This window comes from Struthio camelus, chromosome Z (genome assembly GCF_040807025.1).
Source record: "Struthio camelus isolate bStrCam1 chromosome Z, bStrCam1.hap1, whole genome shotgun sequence".
NCBI lineage: Eukaryota > Metazoa > Chordata > Aves > Struthioniformes > Struthionidae > Struthio > Struthio camelus.
This window is the reverse complement of record NC_090982.1, coordinates 31,545,480-31,564,661: the sequence shown is the minus strand read 5'-3', so window position 1 is coordinate 31,564,661 and position 19,182 is coordinate 31,545,480. Positions and strand designations below refer to the sequence as shown.

At 40.7% G+C, this 19,182-nt stretch overlaps 1 protein-coding gene across 2 annotated transcripts in view; it reads right to left on the bottom strand.

Moving 5' to 3' along the window:
- The window catches only part of LOC104147228 (BDNF/NT-3 growth factors receptor), a 206,104-nt gene that overhangs the window by 81,284 nt on the left and 105,638 nt on the right, over positions 1–19,182 (bottom strand). For both annotated transcript variants that reach the window (XM_068927293.1, XM_068927294.1), the window contains one exon: positions 8,331–8,519. In XM_068927293.1, coding sequence (XP_068783394.1) covers positions 8,331–8,519 — 189 coding nt within the window. The remainder of the gene's footprint in view (positions 1–8,330; positions 8,520–19,182) is intronic.

The following is a 19,182-nucleotide window of genomic DNA, read 5'->3' as shown; positions in this document are numbered from 1 at the left end:
ACACAAAGAAATAAATCAGAAGCGCAATCCTGCTCCCACGTCTAGGCTCTTGAAAAATTCTTTTACAGTGAATTACATTTTTTTTCCATTCAACTTACACGTAAGGACTACCCCTTTTAAGCACCATTATATTATTTTCCAGATATGTTTTCATAAATATATGACGGTTTATGTATATAAAATCAACATCCCTAGAATTTACTCTGCAGTACCAAGTCTGAAAGGGATAATTTAATCTTAACAATATAAATGGTGCCATTTGTCATGTACCTGTTACTGATTTAGGCACATACTCTGGTGCCAAAATATTGTATAGATTTTGATGCAGATGCATTGTCAAATGATATAGCTAAAGACTGAATGCAGCAGTGCCGCTGAGATAACATTTACTAAAAAAGGGCTGTTTTTTTTAATCTTGATTAATGCCCTAATTGCAAAGAATGCTTACGCATGGGTTTAATTCCACTTCATCTTTCATAAAGTCCATAAGTATGCGCTTCATATGAAGCCTGTGGTTGGGTTTGAGGCTAGCAGTGCATTTCATTGCCCTGCTGGAGAAGAACGGTGTGCTTCTCTGAAGTCTAGTCTACCCAGCAAACTTACAAAAGAAGGTGCAAATTTTTTCTATAGGCTTTGGCATTGGATGCTTCACTGAGGGTGCATCCTTTATGTTGCCTTGTCCCATGCTCTGCTTTGACACTTTAGATCTTTGTTGCTCAGCTCTTTCTTTTAACAGCCCCTGTTTAGGGAAAAGCATGTTTCACATGCTGTGGTTTCAGGTGATAAACCACTCACGCTGTTCATAAACTAAAGGCCAGAAGCCACTCCATTCTTTCCTATAGTTGCACACTCAGCAGTAGGACTCCCAGAGCAAGCAGCGCTTTACCAAATAAATCAGGTCGCAAAACACCATTTTGCGTGATGAAATGTAAACATTTTGCTGAAAAAGTAACTGCTTGCCTTTTTACTAGATATAAATGCACTTCATGTACACATCAAGATCTCAACACAAGTAACTTTTGGGGCAAAAATGATTGTACAGGTTTGCCTCTAGACTAAATATGGCAAGATTCTTTTCTTTCCCATTCTGATTTTTTAACAAGGTTGAAACTCACGCTTCTCCAGTTGAAGGCTTCAGCCTTTGGGAGAATTTCTTCCAACTGGTTGAGATTGAAAAAACAATGCAGGTCTGCTGAGATTCAGAATGAGCAGCAGGTGTTAAAAAAATCTAATTTCTCACAAATTTATTTATTCCCTGTTACATTTTGTTTGTTGGGTAATGGAAAATATGTGAGACTCAATCTGTAATAGTCTAGGAGACAAATCTGCTGCCAAGTTAAGAAAAGCTAAATGCAACTAATAAAAAATATTACCAATGTATGCAGCTAAAATCTCTGACATGGGCATGACTTCATGGACAATCTCAAAGATACATCTCTTAAATGGTGGCTGTAACCAAGGATTAAAACAGACAACTGAGCTACAGAAATATTTAGTTTAGCCAATAAAATATGAATGTCTTTAGAGTAAGGCACTGAATAGGAGCAGGATAAGCAGTAAATTTTATGCATCTCCCTGCCTGTATTGTCAGCTTCAACTATAACAGTCAAAGGCTTCTTAGTTTTCAGCATCTGAAGATTCTGATTTTGGTACAGAAAGTGCCCTGTTAAACTTCTCAGCTTCTGAATGCTAATTGCCAATGAATGTCAAGTCTGGCAAATTCAGCTTGGGCAGGAAGATTTTTTCTCCCAGTCTGGATTTCACTAAAATTGCTCAGTTTTGCTTCTCTTCTCTGTGTTCTGGCTATTGAGGTCAGGGCGTCTTTATTGGAAAAAGAGCTGCTTATAAATTTTCAGCTCTGCAGACTTTGGGAGTGGATGGAAAATCCCTAGGCTTTAGCTGGCTAAGAAACCAGCAACAGCAGCCTTTCTGTTGTAGTCACTGAGATACACAAGCCTTTTGATAGAGATGGAAATGCTGTCAGGGTATTTCTCTTGGGAAACCCTTTTCCTGTGCACAGCGACCAACAAATCTGGCATTTCTTAACCTGTAACGCATGTCAAAATTTTCCTCTGCTCCTCAAAACTTCAGGGAGAGTGTAGGGTGCTGGATACAACTTATAACACTGTATTTGTTAATTGGGAAATGCAGTCAAATAGGGAATGTCCAACGTAGGCAATCTGCTCACTGCTCATTTTTGTGTTTTACAGTACACCATGCATCCAGGATGAGAAGTAAGCAGAAACAAGCTGATTTGTTGCTCTGGCTGAGATCCTGGCAGGTCCCTGCAGTGTAGAGAGTCACTCTTGGTGAATTTTCCCTTTTTGGTCTGCCGCTTTTGCCTCGCTGACCTCTCACATCCTCTCTCTTCAGCAGGCTTCGTGAAGCCTGAGAGCTCACGTGCCGCCAGCGGAAAGGGGTAAGGCCACCCCAGCAGGACCAGATGTGCTGGGGCCAGGCTATGCTCTGGGACTCCTTGGGCCTGGAAAATATGTACCTAGTGACCATATCCCCTCCTTCTGCCCACCTCCCTCTGGAAATATAGACTATCTTTAAACATAGACTATATATAAACTATACTTTTTCAGATCAAATGGCCCTTTGCTCTTGATCTAAGGTTTGGGGAGAAGGTCATTCAGCCTGCTCCAACTTGAAGGGAAATCAGTTGCTCTTGTTAGGTGTGAGTGTCCAGAGCCAAGGAGCGAAGATGGTCCCAATTTCTGCCCTCCTCACCTTCCACCTTCTGGAGCCAAGCCATCTCCTCAAGGTGGCGGAAGCCCTGCTTTGGCACGGGGACAGCTCTGCACTCCCTGCCAACTCTCCCACTGCCCTGCAGGGCCTGCAAACCCCAACATGCAGCCATCTTGCTCAAATACCCCCAAAACATGATGCTATATTAAAGAAATTACTACACAAAAATGAGAAGAAAACGAATCCAGATCTATCTCTGTTTCCTCAAGCATCAGGGGTCTGGCTCACATTCTCAAGCTTCAATATTTTTCCCTTTTTAAATGAAATCTGAAATCAACACCAGACTCCCAAGAGCTATGGCTTTAAAAAGAGAAGGCCAGTACTGTGGGAGTCATGTTAAAATGACAAGAATAACCCTTCTTTTTTCTAACCCTTCTTCAAATTCCAGTGATTTGAAGCCATTCAAGACAGTGGTGGACTGAAGCAAAGCACTTCTGCAGCTTTCCTACCTAACTGGGACAGCCAAAGTACGGTTCCTGATACATTAAAAATAAATCTATAGCGACACAATAAGCTGGTGAAAGACTGAGATCACCTTTAAGTAAATAGTGTGACAATCTCTCAAATGTACAGCAAATTGAAAAGGTCAGTTTTCAAAACGGGTAAGAGAAGGCTACTCTCAAAACTTCTGCCTTTAAAATTACCACCATGTGTGCAATTAGCAATTTTACCAAGGAACTGGAGCTTTTGATTGTAAATTAGTTTTCTTCAGACTAGCAAAATCAATCAAAATTAATTTACAGGAATTATTTCTCACAACATACAATCAGCTTCAGAGTTTCTCTAACAAAGCCCAACTGGAAGTGTAGTAATTATTCACAGCAAGTATGTGGACAGCATCTTGTCCACTAACTCAAATGATTCAAGTGTATTTTTCCATTTTTATCCATTAGAATCTGAATTAACACACTCAAAGCTAGTAAAACAGTAATACTGGAAGCAGTTAAGTAATTATGGCTACTTTTCAGTAGAGACTAACTAATCCTCTATTTTTTCAATACTGTATTATCCAGTGCATACACCTAAACTGCACATTCACATTCCCGCACCTCTAGGAAGACACCTCATGTTATAGAAATACAGACCAGATATTACGACTATTTCATAAATATATGCAAATTTCTTCTATGAAAGCCACAGTCCACACCAAACCATCTGAAACACAAAAGATATGTGCAATGCTAGCCACAGAAGACATCTTGCCACTAAGCCTCCCAACACTTTGTTAACATGCCTGCCCAGTTCATTATTTTGATTAAGAGATCATATTATAAGATTAATTATAAGATAATATCTTAGGAGATGAATTCAATGCAGTTGCTACTGATGAATCCTGAGGCACCTGAACTCTGGAGCTGGCTTACAAAGCTCTACATGGAAGAGAAGAGCTCCAATTTTCCTTTCAGTTGCACCCAGCAACCACGGCGACTGCTGGCGGAGAGGGGTGGGTTTGCTTGGGTGAGATTCAGGGAAGAGTTTGATTCTCCAAATCCCATATCCACTTGAAAGCAGCTTCTTATCCAAGTTCTCCCCTGAGAGTCTCAACTTGGGCACTTCCACTGATGTTTAACGCCTGTCCTCTCCTCAGGTTTTGCTTTTCACCTTACCCCTGACATGACAAAGTTGTTTACTGACTGCATTTCCAATCTTAACCACCGAAAAGTAACAGTTATGGGCTGATGTATTCCAAGGACTGTGTTGCAAGCTAAGTGACAACTGAAGAAGCTCCGTAGCTGTTCACAGGGAAAACATCTTTGGTTTTCTTCCATCCTGTTTCAATAGCTCTAGTAGACTCGACTGATAACTTTAGCAACTCCAAATTCAATGCAGGGATGTAGAAGACCAAGCTGTGAAAAGTCATGTTATCAATGAAAAGACCTAGGGGCTGTGACATATCATAGGATTAGTGAAGCTAACCTTCTAGCAGTGGTTAGCTGCTGTGCCAGCAAGGTATTAGGTAGTCTGGCTGGTATCAGCAGAGAATAATCTCCTCAGCGTTTGCCATCCAGGCAACTTTCCTGCAGCTGCTGCTATCACCTCACTACAAAGTTAGAGCTGATTTTCAACAGCAACAACTGAAGGCTATCAGTCATTCCCAGGCAAAAGGTTTGCAGGCTTATGCTAATACATCACTATCCATTTTATAATGAGTTACTTGAACCTTTTAAGAGCTTTCACCATGCCCAGGCTGTAGACTCTCTCATGCATTTCAAATCAGAGTCGCCGCAGCTAGCCAGGTACTGCCAAACAAGAGGTACGCTCTGATTTCAAATGAAAAGGGATCGAGTGTGGCCTGTGTCTTAAACACATCTGTGCACCATAGACTGCAAATTTTCAAAGCAGAAATATTCACGATATTGCAGTACCAGAAGAGACCACCAGCCAGGAGCAACCAAAGGCCCACAGCAGAGAAAAGAAGAGCCAGGAGCACCAGGACAGGGTGGCAGACAGACAAGTGTTGAAGAAGCCAGGAAAGCAGGTAGTTGAGACAGTGGCTGGTTGGAATAGGAAATACTAGACAATCGCAGCTGGAATAGAAAGGATAATGTTCACCTTGTGTATCAAATAAAGGTGCAGATGAGCACTTGCACCGAAATCTGGGTCAGAAATTCAGTACTTTTGGGTGAAGACTGGAACCCAGCCCCTGAAACCACTGGGAGGTTGGTCTTCATGAGTTTGGCTTTCTCACTTGGAAAGCTCTCTCTCAAGAGGAATGAGGTGAGGTAACTTTTAGCCTGAGACTTTGACTCTTTACAAGCTGGCATTTTTCAGGATTTAGGTCTGCAGTAGCAAAAGTACCAGTTCACTGACACAGTGATGGAATTTCAGATGGAATTGATTGCAATTAATTTTTAAATTTTCTTTCAAACACATGTACTTCTAAAACTTTGCAATGGAGCCTCACATACTGTATTCAGAAATGGATATCTATATGGTGAGAAGTTGAAATACGGCTTAAATAGGTACTGAAAAAGAAATTTCACTTGCTACTCACAGCAGATGTACCCCCCAACTTCCATGAAAACAGCAATACATTCTGAGTACAGTTTCACCTAGCTTCCACAGAGCAGCATACACTAAACGCATAAGAATCTTTTCCAGCATGACAGTCACTGATGCTGTGCCTAATGCTAGCAGACAATGGAACTTAGACCAGATAGGAAATAAACATAAACGTTAATTATTTTGCTGAAGATGAGAAGGTAGGTGGCATTTGGAGCTGGCGTTATTGTAAATAGGAAAAAGGTATGAGAGCTTCTTAGCTTAGGGCTTCGAAAATACCAGAAATACACATCAGGAAGAGGCTAGCAGGTTAAGAAAGGACCAATATAGTTCTGTGATAATAAGTGAGTGAGGAAAGACAAAGAGTATGTGAAATTATTCATGAGAAGACCATTTTTGTCCTAGACAATTTGAATTACCCTCTTCACTGGACAGATGCTGGGTGTGGTAGAGGAAAGTTGACTTAGTTTATCAGGTTATACACTACCACAGTTTATCTGATTCTTTTTGCTAAAATAATAAAAGCACAAAGCCTGGGACCGTCACAGCAGGGTAGCAGAAAGCAGAGCGGCAGCCCCGTGCACCTCCCAGAAGCACCACAGCAAATCTCAAGACCTCATCCTGCAAACATTCATGCACAAGCCAACTTCATGTGCTGTGATTAATTTCCCTGACACCATGTGTCTTTCATTGCAGTGCACAAAACCAAACAGAGACTTATGTATTTTCAGGATGAGGACCTAGTTAGCACTAGTCAGGCATGATTTAATGCCTCTGTACTTAATATGCAGCTTACTAAGTGTGAGAGAATTCTAGGTTTTGGTACAGTTTGTTTTTTTTGTCCACCACCCCAAATAGCATGTATGTTTTTCAACATTAATGCTGAAAGTGAAATACTGTGTAGTCACTGACATTTGTTTAAACAATTACAATGTTGTCTAATGCAGCTGGGAACGGAGGTACAGTAGTCTCATATTTAAAAGCATGGCCTTTTATATAACATTAGAGAGCTGTAGTGGGCATGTGGCCCATTTGTGATTCCCCAGTGGCTTCTGTTTTTCACAGGAATTAATGTTCTAATCACAATGTAACTATAAAACACTTTCCTTGTGATCATCAAGTATCAGCAATTCAGTGATTATTTAATGCACCTCACTGCATATGCTATGCCAGATGATTCAAATACCTTCTGGCAGAAGAGATTATGGGGTATTTCTAATTAAAAAAATAGTGCTACATGACAAAATCATGGTAAGAGAGAACATCAGGGATGTATAATAAAGAGGTAGAAAAAATGCCTTCTGTTGCACTGCAAGAACATCCTTCTGTGGATTGCACTTAGTGCAACAACCGAGTGGTGGATCAGTGTTCACGGTTACAAGACGAGCTGGTAGCCTAGCATCAGTCTTTACACCCTTAGAAGTTCTGCATGTACCCATGCTCAGATCAAGGAAGATTCCTGTTATAGCATTTAAGCTATGTAAAGTTGGAGGCAAAGGTTTTTGACCGAGGCCATATGCCCCTAAACTACAATTTGTGTCATAACGCTAAATCAGTTACCACACATGCAGGATGCAATGTTGCTGAGCTGTACACCCAGTGCCCACAAACTGCACCGGGAATCTTTCAAATCACTTCCCAGAGAAATAGATTAGGCCCCCTGCAACACTTCAGAAATATACGTACAAAATCAAGAGGCAGAAATAACCTTCACTGAAACACTTAAAGACCTTAACGTACCGATGAGACATAATAAATAGTGCAGTTACGATTGATTACAGTATCCTTAAGCTAATTATCAGTTATTTGCCGCAGTGTCAACTGCTGCTTTAAAAATTAGCATTCCATATGCCCACTTCTAAAACTATTATTACATGTGGAGAGCAATAACTTTAGGTTTGGGGTGCTCTTTTTTAACATTTCATAGTTAATTATTTTTAACTTTTCATATTTTTTCACAGTACATTGACTTCACCTGCTTCTAACTGAACACCCAAAAATTGCTTCATGACATTTATTGTCTGTCATATGACCTCCTGCTCCATTTTTAGATGGTCAACATCTTTTCCAGCTGTAGTGCTTGAACTATACAATGAAATTAAACGAATGAAAGTTTTCACCCTTATTATTCTTACAACTTCATAAATACTCAGATTTCAAAGTTAGGTATATCCATAGCCAAAACAACCAATTTAAAAGCAGTGAGTATGTAACAATGCTGAACAAATATTGACTTCTGGTTCTGACCCAGGATTTGCTTTCTCTCAAGAATACGTCAGGTGCCCAGGACCGGCCAAAGACCACTGAAATCAATGGAAAGACTACCAGTGACTTTGATGGAATATGGATCGGGCTTTGAGTATAACGCTGCTAAGTTCATTGATTCATCACAAGGGTTGAATTTGGCTTTGGCAGATGTAAAGCAGTTCATCCCACGTGCCCCTTAACAAAATGCATTAACTTCACTCTTCCACCCCCAGGAATTTATATCATTTTTCTATTAGCTTTGTTAAGGAGCCCCAGCACTTGCACAAGGAAGATGAATGACTGAAAGACATATAAGCATTTGTACTTACAGGTATCTGGCTTGAGCTGACTGTTGGTAATCCCAAAGTACTGGGGATTTTCAATGACGGGAATCTTTGTCATACCGATGATGACTGCATCTGGACCGCCCTCAGAAGAAGAAGGAGTGTTGCTGCCATTTGAGATGTGATGGAGGGGACTTGCCGAATCGTCGTCATTGCTGATAACTGAAGAAGGACCTAGAATTAGAAACAGAGAATTCCCTGTAACTCAGCAAATGAAAATTTCCCCTCCCTCAGCGAGTCCAATTTTTCCTCTTTTTTGACCAGTTTGCCCTCAATCCTCCCAGGCAAGAGTTCTCTTTATGTCCTCTACTCACATCAGGAATTTTATGTGTCTGAGTGGAGATGGAGAAATAGGAGAAAAACTTTGGTAGGCCATTAAGAGTAAGAACGTACATTTTTTTTCTTGGTAGATGAACTCCTTCTATTATTCTTAGAAATAAGTCATGTATTTACATGCATTTATTGTTTTTATCTTTTTTCCTACTCAGATCACATGGTAATAATGCGTTTTCCCACAAAGCTGGGGAATGTCCACCTGCCCTTTAAGGTGACATTATAACAAGACAGCAGATATGGAGGAGATAGGCTCATCCTGATATGGAAAGCTGTATGATTTCCAACGGATAAAAAGGCTGAAAGCCAAGATCCAAAGCACAGTTTGGAGAGTCACAGTAGGTGCATGGCAAACACTCAAAAGAGCAGTGGGAAAAATTCATCCCACCCCACGCTCCACCATGAGATCTGGCGTCACTTCACAGGGACTCAACCAGCCCAGGGGAACATATCTCTAGCTTTTAAGGCCCCACCAATACCTGAGTCTAGTGGCCTTCCAGAAAGACAGGTTTATTTTGATCAGTAATTTAGTGACAGTTTTTGTTTTATTCTCACTTATATTTTTTCACGGAAGTAGCATGGAGATAAACACAAATGGGTTAAAGAATACCTGCTTAGCACAGGGTGTTCCATTTTTGTGAGCTATAGGGGCCTCTGATATAACATTAACACAGATAACATTTGCAGTCTTGCAATTTAACCCCTACTGGCCTGGTTTACATCCAGAATTTAAAGAAAATCAGAATCATCATGGAACAAGGGCAACCTTTTGCCTAATCTGCCCACTGAAGAGCCAACAGGGAACACAGTCTTCAAATTTCACATCATTCTCCATCAATGTTAACGAGGCTTTCAGAGTGGCATTCATGTCTCTTAATGTCAACAATCAAAAAACTAAGCTAGAAATAGATGGAATAATTCACTGCCCGGAAATGTCTATCCTAGTATGGCATCCTCCAAAGGCACCTCCGTTTGCCCTGCGGGCAGGAGTGAGAGGCAGGACAACAGCAGCATTCACAACAATAAAAGAAAGGGGTAGCAGAGAGGACTTTGGGGAAGACAAAAAGCCGTGTCTCATTCAAGTTGACAGCTGCTCCTTTGCAAAATATTGGAGCTCCAGACTGAGGGTTTAGACTGAACAGAAGAGGAGAGTGCAGAGGATCTAAGTATCATCTGCACATTCGTGGGATCTCTGTCTGCAGGTGAAATGGGGGGCATGCAGAAGGAGAGAGGATGAGGACTAACAGCAGGTCCTGTGAACACTTTGTGGAAGACCAGCGAGAATATGGGGATCTACCATAGCACATGTTCAATTACAGGAAGATGAGAACTAGGAGAGGTCCAGACACAGCAGCCAAGATAGGGTAGCTTTAAAAAAAAGAAAACTTAGACTCTCTTACAGTTTTGTGGTTCACAGTATCATAACAAAAGCACTTTATCATGACATGGCATGGCTCACAGGAACAGAACTTAAATAATCTTGACATGCTGCTATTTCAACCCTAGCTGTACTCAAGCATACTCCCACCCCTATCCAGCTTTCCCTTCTCCTCAATTGGTTTAATGGTGCATAAGGGAAATGTTCTCATTGTTTGAAAAGGTACTTCCCCCCTAGTCTGAAACATTAGAGGTAATTTTTCAAATGCCTTGCACTTCACTGGAAAGTCACTGTTGACAAATGTAAGCGGTGCCTAGATCTCTGCAATTTATCAAGTGAAATGCTAATACCAAGGCTGTTTTTGTCATTACTGATCACCCAGATCCTCAAAAGATTGATTCTACTAGGAAAGCTGCCAGGATTACGAGGTTTTGGTGAAGATTTTTCTAACAAAGTGCAGAGACTAACAAACTGTGGGAAATGGTCCCTCAGATGGCACACAAGATATGTACATGAAGTCACAGCACTGTTTTGAGGTGCACCTGAGTGCACACAGCAGAAATAGAGTGCAAACCCATGAAAAATCTAATTTAATTTTCCTAGAAAACATCCTGAAGGCCCCAAACTTTCTGAATCTCAAGCTAATGGCACCAAAAACTAGGCAGAAAAATACACATTTTCTTAGGTCCTTTTGTACTTAACAGCTTTAGTATGAGATTCAAATTCCTTCCTTTACAGCAAATTCTTTGGGTTAAATAATTTAGTAGAGGCACTTGTCTAAGTCTTTTTCAGCCTTGCTGGTCGCTGCTTCACAGGAAGAAGGTTCCTTTGTCATCGTTTGCTTTCAACACACATGCAGTGTTGGCAAGAAAAAGTGTCCATTACACATTTCTACGACAGTAAAGCAGGATAATGGAATAGCAACTCATTCTGTTCATTAAATCATTTTTGCCCTACTCTAAGACCCAATTTGTATGGTGAACTATTTTTTCAATCAGTATAAACTGTAAAGTGCTGGAGGTGAAAAGTAGACAACTGTTCTATAAATCTAATTACTCAATTAAGCTAACTGGTAAAGCTAGCCTTCCGTGTGATATGAAATAGACCCTAAGTATATTTAGCTCTCTGAAGTAACTGAGGAAAACCTGGAAAATGCGGTGATTCCTGATGTGCTTCCTGACTATTTGAAACAGCTTAAGAAACATTTAGCTCTTGGAAATTTGTGCAGTGTCACTTAGTCATCCCTCTCATTTACAAGTAACCTTCTCATGCAATGGTCTTTGGAAGTAGTTGTTCAAAACTCCCATTTCCACTTGCTGCATATTTTTTCTCTAATTAAGACAAACAGAGCTCAACAGATAGATAGAAACTTTTGCATATCAAAGGCAGTTGGACTCACACCCTTTCAAACATCCCCTTTGCTGGGATTGTCTGATAATGTGACCAAACTGGTACACAAACTATTTTTGCAGTTGTTTATATGTCAAACTATCTGCTTTCCATGAAGTTACATTTCATATTCTGCATACACTAAGTCACATTATACTTACAGGCCAGCACTGCAGCTGAATCCTCATAGCAGCAGCTCATGAGTGATATTCCAGTAATGCAAAACCATTTTCCAGAATGCAAGATGAGGCCATCATCTGCGCTGGCAAGAAGCTAGAGCTACTCTTTCCTGAATTTGCACTGAGCACAAATCAAAGAGTAATTTCTTAAAGCGCCTTAAAGACTGGTTTCATCCTGATTAAGTGGGGTCGCTTAATTACTTTTCAAACGCAGAATGAGCAGGATAATTACTTGCAGCCCCCTATTATTGATTCTAGTTTCTAATCAAATCTGCTGTTAGTTTCACACCCGAAAACCAAAAATTTTAAACAAAATGTCTTTGGTGGAAGTGAAAATCATGGGTTGTCAATAGCCATTACCCTGCATTCAGCTTGAGCTCTTAAGAAAACTCCAGAGGCTTTCTCCATCTTCATATGTGCTGCCTAATATCTTCATTTGATTCCATTTTTGGAATATATTTCTTATCTTGAGAAGATAGAAGCTGGAGCCAGATGAGAAATGGTAGCCTGCCTCAGAGAAAAAATATGAGACCTACATATTGCAGGGCTGAATTTCTCCTCTCTCTGATGTTGAGCTGAAAAACTGTCTTTTTTGCATTGCCCAGGCCCAAGAAAAATCTCTCCTATGTATAAAAGATATGCTATCTGAAAAACTGGAGACATATAAGAAAACTAGTTCCACTCTAAGCTGACAAGTTATAGTAAAGCCAAAATACTCCCCACATCTCTAGGCTGTGCAAGATCCTTAGGCAAATGTTATGGAGAGAGGCAGAAAGAGCAAACTTCCCCTGCTGCACATCCCATAGAGAACTGGAAACAATTATGTACTGTTATGAGGCTCATGGCTTGCTGTCATCAGAGCCAGCATGAGCCACCCCTCCCTGAAATACAATCCTTTTCCACACTGTCCTTGACCTAGCTGGTACCAACACACTTGAGTTTGTAGCTGTACTTTCCCTAGCCTTAAAAGAAGCATTCTTATGAAATTAACTCTTTTCAAGGTATTCTCATATTTTTGGCCAGGAGAAGGAGTTTTGTGATTATAAAATAGATATACCTGCTGCTCTATAAAATAGATAGACCTGCTGCTCCTATTACCATCAGGGTTAAGGTAGTTTTAATATGCACTCTACCAAGACCTATCCACACTGTCACTTGCTGGGGATAGGTTTTGCTCTCTGTTATTCCAGACCTCTGCTAACTCTTAGGTACTTGGCTGTGGCAACACATTTGACTACTGGCTGCCACTGAAATAATCCACACGACCTTCCTGTGTATCAAAGCACGGAAAGAGTCCCAAAGTGAGTAACAGCACTACTCAGCTAAGCAGACTCAGGCAAAAAACATAAAGAAGAGGATAGGCTCTCAAATGCAGAGAACCAGAAAGAACATATGGTTTTGGTTTGCGCTTGGCATGGCCTTGCTAGCACATATTCTCAGACTTCAGTTCAGATGGTCACAAACAATCACCGTGTCATCTTCTCCTTCCACCTAATGTGTCAAACATACAAGCAAGTATGTTAAGAACTGTAACAAGGTATCCTGGAGGCTACGGTATCCCATGTCCCCCTTGCCATGCATTTCTGAGCATCACACACCACTTGAACTACCCATGAAGTCACAACCAATGGCTCACCCATGTGAGGAAGCAATAGGTGTAGTAATCATCAAGGACAGCCAATTTTAGCTTTGTGGTTGGAGCTGTGTAGTTATCCCAGAGATGCCTCTGCTTAGTCAAGTGTTACAAGGCAGCTCAGGTAACAGAGGATTGTTTTAGAGGTGGCTTTTGTACTGATGCCTTAAAAACCATGGCTCCATCCATGAAAAAGGATGTTGATTCCCAGGAAGATTTCTCAATAGATCTTGCACTAACATCGGTTCAAGCTTCTTTCAAGCTCTTATCCCAAAAGAACAAGGACCAGTCTGTGTACAGACATGGTAAAAGCACACCATCAGGCAAAAGCAGGACAACGAGCGCAGGTCATCAGCCAGCATCAGCTCAGCTGGATTTTGAGGCCATACTGAATCTTCTCTCTTTCTCCTTTTGGGAGAGAGATGTATTTTTTCACTAGCTAAACAGCTTGTTCTCAAAAAGCACTTATACAGGATCTCTTTCCCATGAGACAACATATTTGCTGTAGATTCTAAGAAGTTCTTTTTTTCTGCATGATTAAAAGGTAAGTTTTATGCTTCAGCGAGAGCAGAGAAACTTTCCCGTTATCAAGCCAGGATCCAAGTTTCTTACCAGAACATATGTCTCCTTTTTAGCTGAACTCTTGAAGCCCTATCCTACTTTTCACTCTCTCTAGAAGACAATTCATCAGTCACGGCACACTTTTTTTTTCCTTTTGACTGAGGTGCTATGAGCTTTACTTTGAATTCTCCTTTGCATTCCTAAGTTCAACAAGTATAGGCAACTATGATATCGAATAATGTTTATGCAATTTTATTAGATTGAATAAGACAGCCCAGCCTAAGAGAAAGCAATACAATTATAGCATCATTATTTCACATTATTGGTCTCTTAAATGCTGCATGCTGAATACATGGAATTGAATTAAAAGGCATAAATAGAACACAAAGAAAATAAAATATTTAAGGCTAGCTGAATAACCTTCCCAAAGACAAACCTATTTAGGCTCACCTTGGGTGGTGGAGCTGTTCGAAGTAAATTTAGACTCCACCGCAAATCTATTCAGAGTGGGCTTATTAAAATGATGCTCCCTGCTTTGCAGCTGCTGATGCTTCTAAGGTGAGAAAGTGCAAGGCAAGGTGCTATTAACGCTTCCTCAGCAGTATGGCTACGCAGAGCTATAGCACTTCTTGCCTCCCCCACCTTCCAACCGACCCCCTTGGACTCATATCCCCAGCCCTGCCAACCCCCCTGAATGCAGCCTTTAGCACTGGCCTCAGTGCCATCATCTGCATATTCAGTGCCACATATAGCTGCCAAACGAGTATTACGAGGTTAATGCTCCTTTGCTGGTGGTGAAGAAAATACAGGAATAAGATCACCCCTAGAAACACTATATCTGATTCTATCCCACTGAGGCACAACACCCTTCACAGCTCAAACAGTGCATGTCCTTTTGTCCTGATGCCCAGTGTGCAACGCACCGAGCCAAGAACGACACTGAGAGATTAAGTTTGTGACTCAGAAAACAGAGACTTGCCAGGCTAGGATGTTTAGAGGATAAATAATTTTGCATCTTATGACAGGTACCATTAATCTATTTAACTGATTTGCATCCACTGAGTGCTTGTTTAAGCTTGTAGTACGCGGCTCCTTGACACATGAGGTGAGAAAGACTTTCCGAAGGTTTGGTTGCCATCCAACGAGCTTGTTTGCAGCAAGTTAGGTGGAAAGAAAGGAGGCTGTTCCGGAGAGCTGGAGACCTTCCCTACACCCACCAGCCAAATGCCCCTGCTCTCTGGCAACATGCACTTCAGAAACTCCCATTCCAACCATCTCCGAATTACAGAGGGAGAGGGCTTCTCAGAGATCGCTGGCAGGAGAAACTGGCTGGGAAGAGAGGTTTAAATTCAAGCAGCAGCCTGCAGGAATCTCTTTAACTGCAAAGCAAGGTGGAGAGATTTGTTTGGAAAGTGTGATGGAGCCACACCGCTAAGATCATCACCTTTCACCTGGGTGATCAAGCATCCAAGATGTTTTTCTTGTATTTCCACAAGGAAATCCATGTTTTGACTTTCATTATTTGTTATAGCTTCATGAGAAGACTGAATTATGTTATTCTCTTTGTAATACTTTGATGCAGTGACAGATTATTTTCTTTCCTATATATAATAATTTAAGTAATGTGTACCCCTGAGGGTAATTAAATAATAGGTATGTTAGTGGGCTTTACAATACTCAATTTTCAATGCTGCCAGCTGTCAAAAGGTCGGTCACATCGACTTAAATGCCTTTCCCCTAAAATGCATGCTCTTCTTGCCAGAAAACTTTTTATTTCAAATACTAGAAAATTTTTTATTTCAAATACTCAGCTCCTCTAGAGAGCAAGGAACAAGCAGTCAGGGCAATTTCCATTGAAATGACTGAGCACAGATTTTAGCTACTCAAATATTTCATCAGGCCTTTTTGTTGTTGCTTTGAATCGATGAAAGTCACAGCTGCATATCTGTTTGCTTTTGGTTTTGGTGCTGGAGCACTATTGTGAAAGAATCCCACTCACTTCCAATTAACTGCCTTTTTTTGTGCTAATTCATCTATATTTTTATGCATGCATGCACCCAGGCATCCCTTTATGCATGAGTCTAGAACAGGCCAGAAGCCGCAATATCTGCAACGGAGTTTCCAATTAGGAAAAACATTCTGGGATCTCCTGAGGTCCCTCCACAAAGCATGTTGCTTGCCAAAACCCAGGTGAGCTCCAGGATGCAAGGACGGGCACGCAGACCACTAGGTCTGGAGCAGGCTAGCATGGCAGCTCACTCACAAAACCTCCTCTGCAACATGGAACAGCCCTGTAGGAAATACGGAAAAGTCTCCAACAGATACTGCTTTTTTGGGGGTTGTCTGTGGAAAAGAGAAAATGAGCAGCACTGCTGGATCTCCTCCATGTCGGACTCTCGCCAGGGATGCTGTCAACATGGTCCCAGCCTGCAGCTCCAAGGTCACCCATTTCCTTCTCCTCTCTGCCAGGACAGGAGGTGTTTGTATAACAGATCTCACAGTCACTATCTGGTACATATCTTCAATGCCTTAAACACTACAATCAATAAATCCTCATGATTTGTCCTCAGTGAGGTGCATGCCACTACTACTCCCATTTTGAAGGCTGCAGCAGGAGCTCCACATCAGTGTGCCCAGCAGGGCAGACTGTAGCTTTGCCAAAATCAGGGCTAGGACCCAGAAGGGACTGCTGGCCCCAGGCTCCCAAACCGCAGCCCCTCCAGAGTTACAACCCTCTTTCAGCTGTAGCGTAACTAGTTGCTATAAAGCTTCATGAACACCTTTGTGCTATTTGCAGCTCAGACAATGCACCCTGTCATAAAGAATGATGCATCTGTGGCCTTACATTATTGGTAGTCAAATGAAATGCAGATCTGAGGCAAAAACTAGCAGGGATGTGGCATATTTATCAATAAGTCAGAAGTAAGGATATAGGGCAGCAGAAAATGTGAAAGAAATGAGGAAAGAAAAAATGATTTATCTTTTTTAATATAAATCACCAAGACCATTCATTATATCCACCTGCAGGTTTGGATATCTAAGAAACATGGGTAAAATAATAATCTTTAATAAAAATACTACAGTGAAAAATCTCAGCAATAAGAATGAAGATCGGCTGGAACGTGCTTGTTGGCATCAGGCAGAAAAGAATAAGCCAGCCCAAATTATATTCTCACTGCCTTGCATTTCATTTCAAAATATTTAATTCAACAATTTCTTCCCACTAGGCTTTTCATAAGTAATTTAAGGGTTAACATTCCCATTTCTAGGGTGGAGTATGAGGGGCATGTGAGCATGTACATGTATAGAATGAGTTCCTCAGTTGTCTACAAGATAAATACAATGTGAAGAGAGGCAGCAGAAGTTTCCCCATACTGTCTAGATGCTCAGACTTTACCTGAGAGAAGAGCAAAGTTATAAGAATTAGTCAACTGGAATAATCTTCCAAATTCTATTTAGATAGAGATGGCTAGAAGATACAGTAGATACGTAGATATGGCTAGAATGCAGAGAAATGCTCCCTGCTATTTAACTTGATTTGCTTGAAAAAAAAATTAAAAAATCAAACACATTGCTAATGAAACTATTTTCCTCCTTTAAATCTTTCCCGATTCATTTCTTGGAGTTCAGGGGCACTGCTTGCAAGCTTCTCCCATCCAAGTAAATCAGCTGAAAACGTGACATGGAAAGCCACAAGAACGTTCAGACACCTACAAAATGCAAACTTGGAGGAAAAAACTATAAGAATTAGGAATTTTTTTATTCTAAAAAAGAGGTGTCTGAGGAGGCACGTGATGATAGCCTCTAAATACATGTGAAGACTGTTGCACATGAAGGGAACAACCTTTATTTCAGACCTATGCTGGACAGGAATAAGAAGACACATGATAAAATTTCACCAAGAAATACTGAGGCAAAATGTTAGGAAAACTTTCTCAGGGAATGGAATTGTTCATAAAAGGTACAGAAATGATCTTGAAGACAAGTTAGACAAACACCTTCAGGAAAGATACAGGTTTAGTTGATACAGACTTAAGACAGGGAAGAATCTCCCAAGTCTTCTTCCAGCCCTCATTTTCCATTATACTAAAAAACTGGTAAGACTTTGAGGGGTCTTATTTCAAATACTTTGGTCTCTTCAGACCTTGATTTATTTCTGTACACAACTAAATTGGCCTGCAGCCAAACAAATAGGTAGTAGAAATACTACATACAAATATATATACACACACATATATATATACTATATACTAGTATACACACACACACACACACACACACACACACACACACACACACACACACACATATTTACTAACATATAAATAAATTACATACAATACACTACATTAGCAGGTTACTTTTGCAGGTTTCAATAGCAAAATAGCTTCAATGAGGTGAGACGCACACCAGAAATATGTGAATCCACAATCCACACCAAATTATTGCTATTCGAATGCAACTTATTCAATTACATTGTTTATATACAATTACTTGTACTCCACCACCACCTTTACCTTAAATGCTTCTGGACAGTTTTTAATAGTGGAAGTGTTAGCCCCATAGCACTATACCATAAAGTCTTGTGCCATTTTTCATTTTCTGTAATAGATATCTGTCGCCCCCCAAAACTGCATGAATTATAAAATCAACACTGTATCATATTAAAATATACCTCTCAATTTCCTTTCAACAAACGTTCCTACATAATAGCTTTCAATTAATTTTTCATTAACATCCACACTAGCTAACCTAAACATGGTAATCTGCAGAAAAGCAAAATTAAACAGTTACACACAATCAGCTCAGATGCCATGCTCAAATTATAAGCAATATCTAGAGAAATGTGGTATTACTATTTACTCAGCTCTTACTGAAATGATCCTGCAGCCCAGCTAAAGATTTCTTAGACTTGCACTGAGTCCCAGCCCAGCTCCTCTTCATCTCCAAGCAATCCCCATCCTTGAAAACATGCTTTGAAGACAAAATCCCAAGACACTTACACCTGAAAAGGAAGACGGAAAGCTGGTGAACTAACAGTCCACCAACTGCTCCCTGACAAGTACTCTGCTATCTCTCTGGGTAAACCAGCTGTGGGTCCTGATAGCACAAATTTTGCATGTGCTCAGGAGACACCATCCGGCCCTTGGAAGAGGACTGCTGGAAGGGCAGGAAGCTTGAGCACAGAGGAGAAGCTCTCTAAAACTGCTGCTTTTTGAGCACAGATCAGAAGGCAGCCACTTTTCTTCCACGGTATCAATGCCTGACATTTTATCCCAATTTACATTAAGTTAACAATGGTGAAACTGATTCTTTTTGTGTCTCTGTCTCAGCAGCCATTTCATTGGCTTTCTCTACAGCTTC